This window comes from Castor canadensis, chromosome 12, assembly GCF_047511655.1.
Source record: "Castor canadensis chromosome 12, mCasCan1.hap1v2, whole genome shotgun sequence".
Taxonomy (NCBI): domain Eukaryota; kingdom Metazoa; phylum Chordata; class Mammalia; order Rodentia; family Castoridae; genus Castor; species Castor canadensis.
In genome coordinates, this window is record NC_133397.1 from 39,950,954 (window position 1) to 39,960,721 (window position 9,768).

General features: G+C 48.4%; 1 protein-coding gene across 2 annotated transcripts in view; it reads left to right on the plus strand.

Moving 5' to 3' along the window:
- Window positions 1-7,354, plus strand: part of Epas1 (endothelial PAS domain protein 1) — an 83,030-nt gene extending 75,676 nt beyond the window's left edge. For both annotated transcript variants that reach the window (XM_020182984.2, XM_020182983.2), the window contains 5 exons: window positions 897-1,390; window positions 2,284-2,410; window positions 2,561-2,678; window positions 2,908-3,081; window positions 5,065-7,354. In XM_020182984.2, the coding sequence (XP_020038573.1) occupies window positions 897-1,390; window positions 2,284-2,410; window positions 2,561-2,678; window positions 2,908-3,081; window positions 5,065-5,216 (1,065 nt within the window). In that variant the 3' untranslated portion in view covers window positions 5,217-7,354. The remainder of the gene's footprint in view (window positions 1-896; window positions 1,391-2,283; window positions 2,411-2,560; window positions 2,679-2,907; window positions 3,082-5,064) is intronic.
- The last annotated feature ends 2,414 nt before the right edge of the window (window positions 7,355-9,768 follow it).

The following is a 9,768-nucleotide window of genomic DNA, read 5'->3' on the forward strand; positions in this document are numbered from 1 at the left end:
TAAATAATTATTTTATTTAAAATGAACGATATTTGATTTACAAATGTGCTTACAAATGTCCTTCTTGGGAGCACATTTATTCCATAAAGCCACATGATCTTGCGCAAACAGCGTAACGGGTGAGGGGGTGGATGGGTGGGTGTTTCATAGAACCCCAGGGAAAATCATGCACCACATCTGTCTTAGTTCTTCATCTAGTTTCCACCTTCCTCCAGCTGTTCTACAATGCCTTTCCTAACTATTTCAGCACTTCTCTGTCAAATTTCTTAGTACTTAAGATGACCTGTCTATGCTGTTTCCCATAATTGTTGGGAAATAGCTCTGTCCCATGAGGGTGAGGGCTCTGAAGATAGAAGCTGTGTTTTCTGCATCCTCTTGAGAGTATTCTCAGTGGTGCACATCACGACATTGTGACCCTGAGTGTGGTCTCCAAGTACCTTTTGCTTGGAACAGAAGTCCCTCTGCCACTGGAGGCCAACTGTATACTCTACAAGAGTCCATACACATACCATGGGCACTTACTGTATGTCTAGGCCTATGAGGGAGGGGAAAACAAACTGCCCTCTGTCTCCCACAGTGGGCTCTGAAAGGGGCAGCCACTGGAGCTAGAGGAGGCAGGGCATTTTGGACAAGTATAATAGAGGAAGGCATCCAGCTTGGGCACAGAAGTGACATTGGTGGAGACTGAAGAGGACAAGTGCACAGAAAGGTCAATGTCCCCTGACAGAAGGCCTTGCACACTTAGATGGCCAACTGTTTGCTGGTAGTTCACAGGGTGTAGTTTGGTTTGAGCAAGGTATAGCCCTGGGGAGCTGTGCTTGAGATGAATGGCTCTGGGCTGGGCTGAAGGGGTGTCATCCACTCAGCCTTTCTGCCCTGACTGTGTCCCTCTTCAGACGGATTTCAATGAGCTGGACTTGGAGACTCTAGCACCCTACATCCCCATGGATGGAGAAGACTTCCAGCTAAGCCCTATCTGCCCAGAGGAGCCGCGTTTGCCAGAGAGCCCACAGCCCACCCCCCAGCACTGCTTCAGTGCCATGACCAGCATCTTCCAGCCACTGGCCCCTGTGGCCTCTCACAGCCCCTTCCTCTTGGACAAGTACCAGCAGCAGTTGGGGAGCAAGAAGATGGAGCCGGAGCATTGGCCCATGTCCTCCATCTTCTTTGATGCTGGAAGCAAGGGGTCACTACCACCATGCTGTGGCCAGGCCAGCACCCCTCTCTCTTCCATGGGGGGCAGATCCAACACACAGTGGCCTCCAGATCCACCATTACATTTTGGGCCCACAAAGTGGCCTATTGGGGATCAGCCGCACACGGAGTCCTTGGGGACATCACCATTGGGACCCCCCATTACCTCGCCCCATGTTTCCATGTTCAAGATGAGGTCAGTGGCAGAGTCACTTGGCTGTATTGCAGGGGCCATGCTGGGTGGGGATGGGACGGATAGGCTCCCTGCCCCATTCCCTTCTCCCACTCCACAGGCACCTGGTGCTCCATGGAGCCCTCTCTGAACTCTGAGAGTTCAGTTTTGAGCAGTACCAGTGTCCACAGGGCTGGAGGAGGTCACAAGGGACTGAGCATAGGCAAGGAGAAAAGTGGCCTGCTAAGAGCTGTGAACTCTGTTGTCTCTCTATAGGCTACCCAATACAGGCAATTATTTGAGTGACAATTTTCTCAGTTGTCTCAGGGAACCCTGGTTCTGAAAAGCGAAAAGGTGTTTAGGGTTCCTATCTCAGGGTTCCCTCTGAGGGCCATGCATAGGCCCCAGCATTGCCTTCCCACCTATCCTCAGCCTCTTCCCATTTCAACCAGCTGAGAGTTCACTAGGCTAAGTCACAGTGGTTGGTATAGGACAGGGAGCTCCCAGGCTCATTGGCTAGACCACTATGGGATATATGCCCTTTACAGAGTACCCCAGCTGGTCCTCAGTGGGGAGCAGTGAAGAACAGTCAGGGCTAGGGTAGGAGGAGACAGAGGCAAAAGAAACCCTCCTAGAGACTGATGTCACCTAGCAGGGCAACCACACACCAGGACAGGACTATGAGCTACCTAGGCATGCCAAGGTGGACAAGCATGTGGAGGAAAGGACAGGAGGCTTGAACCATTCAGCATCTCACCAGGTAGAGGAAACTGAAGTAGAGCTACAGGTCAGTCTCCAGGTGCATAGCCCCGCTCTGACTCTCTGCCCTCTGAGTCTGTGAGTCACCCTAGTTGTAATTGTTGGGTTCAGAGGAAGGCGCTCCAGAATCCTTCACCCCAATGTCTTGGGTTTGGCAGGTCTGCAAAGGACTTCGGGCCTCGGGGCCCAGATGTGATGAGCCCAGCTATGATAGCCCTCTCCAACAAGCTGAAGCTAAAGCGACAGTTGGAGTATGAGGAACAAGCCTTCCAGGACACAAGTGGGGTGAGCCATCTCCTGCCTGGGAACTCATTGACAGGCTGGTGGGAGGTAGGGCCAAAGAAAATGTGCATGCTGGGAGTACCTCCAAGTGCAGCCTGGGCTCAGGAGGTAGCATGCTGGCCCTCTCCCTATATCTGCCCTTCCCACATGCAGGGGGATCCTCCAGGCAGTGGCAGCAGCTCACATTTGATGTGGAAACGCATGAAGAGCTTCCGGGGCGGGACCTGCCCTTTGATGCCTGACAAGTCCCTGAGTGCAAATGTTCCCCCCGGTGAGCAGGCCGGGTCCCAGGGTCTGGTGGAGGGCTGGAGACTCCTCAGTGTCCATCCTGTCTCCTCCATGCACTGGCTTCCTGAGCCTTGTTAGAACATCAGAAATCTCTGGGCTCTGAGGTCTCAGGCTCTGCATGATTTTTGTGAAGGAAAGGGAGGCTGGGGACTTCACAGCCTGTCCCCTCAGTTTTGTGCCATCACACTCACTCTCAGGCCTTAATCTTTCAGATGAGTTCACCCAGAACCCCATGAGAGGCCTGGGCCAGCCTCTGAGACACCTGCCCCCACCCCAGCCGCCATCTGCCATGAGCCCTGGGGAGAACGCCAAGAGTGGGTTCTCCCGGCAGTGCTACGCCTCCCAGTACCAGGACTACAGCAAGCCATCAGCTCACAAGGTATCAGGTAGGTGCTTGAGAGCTGATGCTACATCCCAGGGCCCAAAATAGGTGGGAGGCCTGAAGAGCAGAGAGCTGAGAGGCAGCCGTCCTCACACAGCAGCTCCATGTTTGGAAAAGCTCCAGACTTAAAACCATTGCCTTTAAAGAGTCCCTGCCCAGTACCCAGGCATCCTGGTCAGTACTGCCCATAGGATTCCTCAGCCCACCCTAGGGCTGGCTTCCCTAGGGCTAAGACCACCTCTCCTTTTTCCCAGCACCTGCACAGTGCTTGGCACTTACTTGCCCAAAGAGCACCTTCTAGGGCTCAGGTCACCTCTCCAAAGTTTCTTCTGACCAATCAGGTTCGTCATGGGGTATGTCTAAAACCCAGCCAAAAATCATTGAAGAACTGGAGACTGTGTCAGTCCCCAGGAACATTATGCTGTTCTGCAAACTGAAGGCTAAGGACCATCAGGAGTGTGTGTTCAGAAGAAAGGGGGTTGCTGGCGTGGCGAGGAGTCCACGGCTATATGTTAGGGATTGTTGAAGAGAGGAGGTGCCAAGTCAGGATGGGAGGACCAGAAGATGGGCATCACAAGGTGACTAATCTTGGCTCTGAACACAGACAAGCTTGCTGCCACAGAAAGGGATAGTAATCTCCCCCTCCCCAGAAATATCACAGTGGGGCTGGAAGGCCATCTGTCCACCCTGCTTTAGAAGGAACCCTCCAAGGAGCAGGTCACCTCCAGGACTCTTGCTATTCCTAAGAGTCGCAGAGTGTGTGTCTTTTACTCCATTCCTCACCTTGCAGTATTGCCTAAAGCCCCCTGGCACACCAGGGGCATGGCGCTGAGGCCAGGCAGGAGCTGAACTGAGCATATGCACAGAGGGCACACTGCCGGGAGGGTGACCTGGAGCTCTGGGAGAGGCCATTGGACTTTGTCTTCTGGAAGGTTCAGCTACAGCCACCGAAATATAGATGTCTTCATGAAAAGGTTTCTGTTTAGCATGAAATAATTTGTGGTTTTGGAAAGACATACCAGGCCCTTGTCCTCAGTAGTATAGTTTGGGGAAAATTAATAGTTTCATGCTCAAAGCTCAGGCTATAGAACCCCAGACAACCCTGGGCTTAAACTCTACTTCTGCTGTTTACCAGTGGGATAGTGGGCAAGACAGGAAGCTCCAGCAAGAGATTAGCATGTGTTGCATTGAACTGGGTAACTGGTATCAGTCTGGGTAGTCAGTGTTGTCCTTCCTGTATGTGGTATTCCTTGAATGCCACAATCAAGGGAGAACCATCTTTTCAACTCATATCATTTCTGACTATGGATAAAAGAAGAGGGGAAATAAACAAGGAATGATTAGCAAATATCTCTTGATACCATCCTGGCATGGATCCCAGGAAGGCCTGGATTAGGAAGACCAGAAAAAAAGAGGCCACCAGGAGTGAGGTTTTATAGGTAAGCCAAGGGAAAAGAAAACAGTTCATCCCAACAAGCGGCATGGATTGCTGTTCTCTAGCACCTGAGCCTTTCCTTCCTGTTAGGCAGCTAGAGAATGGCTTAGGGGTAGAAGGAGTGTGGCAAGCAGAATGGTATCTCCAGGCCCTTAAATCTTGGAGGACCCAGGTGCACATGTACCACGTGGTTCTGAATTCCTTCTTCCCCATTCAGCCTTTCATCTCTGCTACCTATGCACAGTGGGCATGGGACCGGCAAGCCCAGGCCTAGCCAGCTCTTCCCATAGCTTTCGTGAGGGCCCTGCCTCTGCTGCTGTCTGCTTTCCTCTTCCTTGGATATCAGCACTGCTAAGACATGTTCTCTCCTGGGCCCATCCTCTGAGAAAGTCACAGGAAAGACAAACATTGAAGGAGCTCAGGGAAATTAAGGTTGCCCCCTAGCCTGAAAACTAGAAATGCCCTCCTCATCCCTGCTGGTCTCTAGAGGAATAGGCACTTTGCTAATGTTTGATTTAAGTCTTTAAAATATGGCATTAATACTTTTTCCAGGCATGGCAAGCCGACTGCTGGGTCCCTCATTCGAGCCCTATCTACTGCCTGAACTGACCAGATATGACTGTGAGGTGAACGTCCCTGTGCCAGGAACCTCCACACTCCTGCAAGGAGGGGACCTCCTCAGAGCCCTGGACCAGGCCACCTGAGCCAGGGCCTTTTGCCGGCCATGCCCCTGCTGATGCCATCCCACCAGCTTCACTCTACATCTGTTTTTGCAACTAGGTATTTCTAACACCAGCACACTTCTTACAAGATGTACTTACCTGGCTGATTTGCCCAGGTCACCAAGCAGTGGCCTTTTTCTGAAATGCTCACTGTATTATCCTTATTTTTAAAATACACAGTTGTTTTACCTGCTCCGTTTTGCTGTCAATGAAAATGTTCTTAAATTTTATAAGACTTTTCTTCCCCGCCTTCAATTACTTCTAATTTATATTACCCAGAGGTTTCTCTCACACACACATAGCCTCCATACTAACAAGCATGGTATATGTTGGCTCTCGTGTAGAGAAAGCTTTGGCTTCATTTAACTAAAAAGAGTTTTTGTTATTGTTGTTGCCAAAGAGAAACAAAGGATTTTGCTTTTTCAAGCTTGATTTGTGGCTTCTCCCTCTCAAAGCTTTTCTCCTTTTAAAAACTAATCACCATATTGTAAATTTCAGTGTTTTTTTTAAGCCAACTCTGCTCTAATTTTGATATGACTTATGGGGGGCAGGGAGGTGGGAAGCAATGTGAAGGGTGAACTCCAGGGTGCGTAGTTACCTGTGAAAGGTGCACGGTGTGACTTTTCCTAAACTGTTTGGTGTTTTTCCCATCCCACCTCCTCTCCAGTGAATTTTTTTATTATTCAAAAGCATAACTGAGTTTTTTTTAAAGGAAAATTTATATCTGGGTTAAGTGTTTATCATATATATGGGTACTTTGTAATATCTAAAAACTTAGAAATGGAGTCCTGCTCACAAAATCACTTTAAGATCTTTTTTAAGCTGTTAATTTTATTTTTCTCGGTGTTACTGACACTGCAGAATTGTACAGTACTCCCACGGGCCTGTACTAACACTGCTAAAGAGCTCTTTCTCTGTGGGCTTTTCGCTTTTGCGATATGCCATAGGTATGACAAGCAATCCAAGAAGTGGAATCATTAAGTGGGAGCATTGCGAGCTGTCTTCTCCTCGTGTTCTCTGTGTACTATGTATGTATGTATGTATGTATGTATGTATTATTATTGCTGCCAAGAGGGTCTGAGGGCACATTGGGGGGCGGGAAGAACACTACGGGAGAGAAAGTGCTTTAACTTTTCTTCAGGTTGTCTTGCTAGCCCTTCAAGTGCGCTGAGCTCTGTGACTCCAATGGTCTCTTATGTGGCACATTCAGATATTTCCAGAACTACCATGAGATGGTTTTGGTGGAATTCATGGCAGCAAGTAAGGATTCAGAAATGATGTAGTGACCCAGCCCTTGTCCTCCTAGCTCACAACCTTGGATCTGGACTGAGAAAGGGTGCCACAGGGAGGGCAGGGGGTCTGACCAGCCCCAGTCCTGCATGCCCCCCTCAGCCTGCAGGCAGAAGGCCCTGCAAGGCCAAGGTGCAGTACCCCCTGCTGGCAAGCAGCAGGCAGACCTCCAGGAATGATGGCTCCTAGCTTCAGGCCCTTGCTGAGGTCTCTGTCACATGAAGTGACATGTACAGGTAGAAGCACTGAAAATAGTGTTCCCAGAGCACTTTGTAACTCACTGGGGAAGAGGGATGACACCCTTTGGTTTTTAAATACCAATCAACATGGAACTTTTCTGTCATAAGTACAATAAGTTTTTAAACATACACACACACACACACACACACACACACACACACAGCACATCAGACTAAGAATTTGGTAGGACCAGAGGGACTTATTGCCAAAACCAAAAATTAACTTTGAAAACCAATCTAAGTTATCCGAGTAAAATTACCTAAGATGCGGTGTTGCCTGAAGCCCACTTGGGCAACTCAGCATTGCCTGACACATGGCGGCAGACCTTGAAGGGTTACTGACATGTCAATGCTGGTATTTGATTTCCTGTGTTTGTTGCCTCAGCATTAAGGGCATTTTACCCTTGCAGTTTTACTAAAACACTCTGAAAAAATATTCCAAGCTTCATATTAACCTTATCTGTCAACATAACAATTTCATGAACATTATTATATTATCGAATTCCTACTGACTTTATAACTGTATGGGAGCTTAACTTTATAGGGAAATGTATTTTGACACTGATATCTTATTAAAGTATTCTGATCCTACCACTGCTAGTGGCTCTTATTTCTCATGGATTTATCACCAATGAAAAGGGAAGTACTTATTACATGGTTTACAGAAAATGAACATTGCCCCTGACCTTGACCAGACAACTGAGCCCAGCTGACAGGAAGACTGGTGAAGGAAGAAAAAGAGTATTATTAATACTTTGGCAACTGCCTAAGCCCGGAAAGACACATTTATATTCCATATTTCTGCAGGTATTTTCCTGTCTGCCTCAGGGCTCTTGTTTTTTACGCTGTGAGGAGTCCAAGGAATGAAGTCATGGTTTCTACCTTGAGAAAACCACATGAGGCAATTTCAGAAGCATGCTGGTCTGTGTGTGTTCATATTGCACTTTGAGTAGAGGTTCAAAAGAGGAAAGGCAGCCTGAACTCTAGCGGTCAGAAAAGACTTCAATTTGGAAGGAGTTGGGCTCAAGCTGTGCCTTCCCAGATAGATCTTAGATAGGAAGACCAAAGATAACCTCAGCCAGAGACAGCACAGCGAAACCTAGCCTTGGGCATGGGCCTGGTGGGTTTCTTATTCCAAATGTTAGTTGTCTAAATTGCAGGTAGCTGTCTCCATGGTGTCACTTGGGTTGGAGGGAGTTGGAGGATGAGAGAACCAGCAGCACCTCTACTCACACTGGAGTCCTAGAATCAGCCATTCCAGCATGTCCTTGTATGCCTGACTATTCAGTCCATATCCTATGGTCTCATGTTACCTTGTTAGCTCCCCTGATCTCAGCCTAAGCAATGCTGGGAGCACTAATTTTACAGGTGAAACCAAGCTTCATACAGAATGACTTACACAAGTCCCATCTCATTTATAGGAGAAGTAGAACTTGAATGTAGTCTTGCCCAGTGTTTCTCTCCTATCACACCTTACTTCTAGCTAGGAGGTGTGTTTTATCATATGACCCTGTTTCCATTTTCAAACAGAAAACTCTATATTTGCTTAGCCTTTAGACCTCTTCTGGTTTTTATACTTACTCCTTCTAATCCCTTCTCTTCCCCAACTTGGTGCTTGGACCTTCAGGTTGGATTTTCTGGGCTCTGCCACATTTCCTTCCACCTACCCACTTCTTCCTGTCATCTTGGACTCCCTGAAAACATTAGTTGTTCTTTCCTACAAGGTCTTCTGTGAATAACTCATCTCACCCTACCTTGAGGAGCAGAGTTGCTTCAGAGCACTGGCAAGTTCAAGACTCAAGCCTACAAGGACACTTTTGTGACCTCCAACAATTTCAGTTGACCTGAGGGGTCTTTGTCCTGGGGCAAAGCATTTGGTTTTAACTATCTCAAGACCAGGATTGGGCCATCCACCCAATGAAGACAGAGGAAGTTCCCCAGCTCCCCTTACTTCCAAGTCCAGCAAGCAAACAGGGGGGAAGCACAACAAAGCCCATTGTTCCTGATGGTTTAGAAAGCCCAGTCCCCTTAAAGTACTCAAGCACAAGACATGGAACCCACGGGAGCCACCACTGCTTCATGCTTTGTCTCAATGCACTGAAGACTCTGGCTTAAGTGCTCCCAATATCATATTTATTTTTCAAAATACAAGTGGCCTAGGAATAGGTGTGCACCTTCATGGCAGTGTACGCATGAGGCCATATACAGAATTGGCCATTGTTGAGCTCTTTAGGCTCCTCCTGACTCTAGACCTATTTCCCTTTAGGCAGGCAAGATATCTCAGCATTGCCCTAGCTTGTAGTCTCTGGATCAGAAATATCTGTTGGTAGGGGACTCAGACACAAGGTTGGAGCATCAGGAGGCTCTATCCAGTGGAGAAGGGCCACCCCCCACCACACCCCCACCCTCGATCCATGCAGAGCAAGCCATTCCATTCACAGCATGGTCTCTGATCAGTGTTCAACTGGGGATAGAGAACCATGTTTTTTCCGGAGATATGTTACAGACTCATTTCCTGTACAATATGCAAGATTCAACCATCTACAGCCTTCCTCTTTGGGCCCATGTTCTGCTTTTGTGAAAAATACTTTTTGTACCAGAAGCCTGTATAAGAGTGGTCAAATAACGGCTCCTCCTTTCCCAGGCAGGGATGGCCCAGGATCAGTTAAACAGTTTTGGGTATGTTGACTCGGAATACTGAAAGGGGCCTAGAAAGACCATGGCCCAAACCTAACACATAAATTTTCAATTACCTTATTTTAGAGGTGAGGAGACTGAGACTGAGGTAAAGAAAGAGACTTGCCTGAAGTCATGCAGTGCTTGAACAATGGGCTTAGGGCAGAACCCAGGCCAAGAGCCGGGAACTCATATCAATGAAAGGGACCAGTGGCCTTTGCCCCGGGGTCAGTTCGCAATCGCAGCTGGTAGACAGGCCTCCCACATGTGGGTGCTCCCCACCACTGCCTCAGGGGTCTACAGCCTCTTCCTCCTTCCTTCCCGCAAGG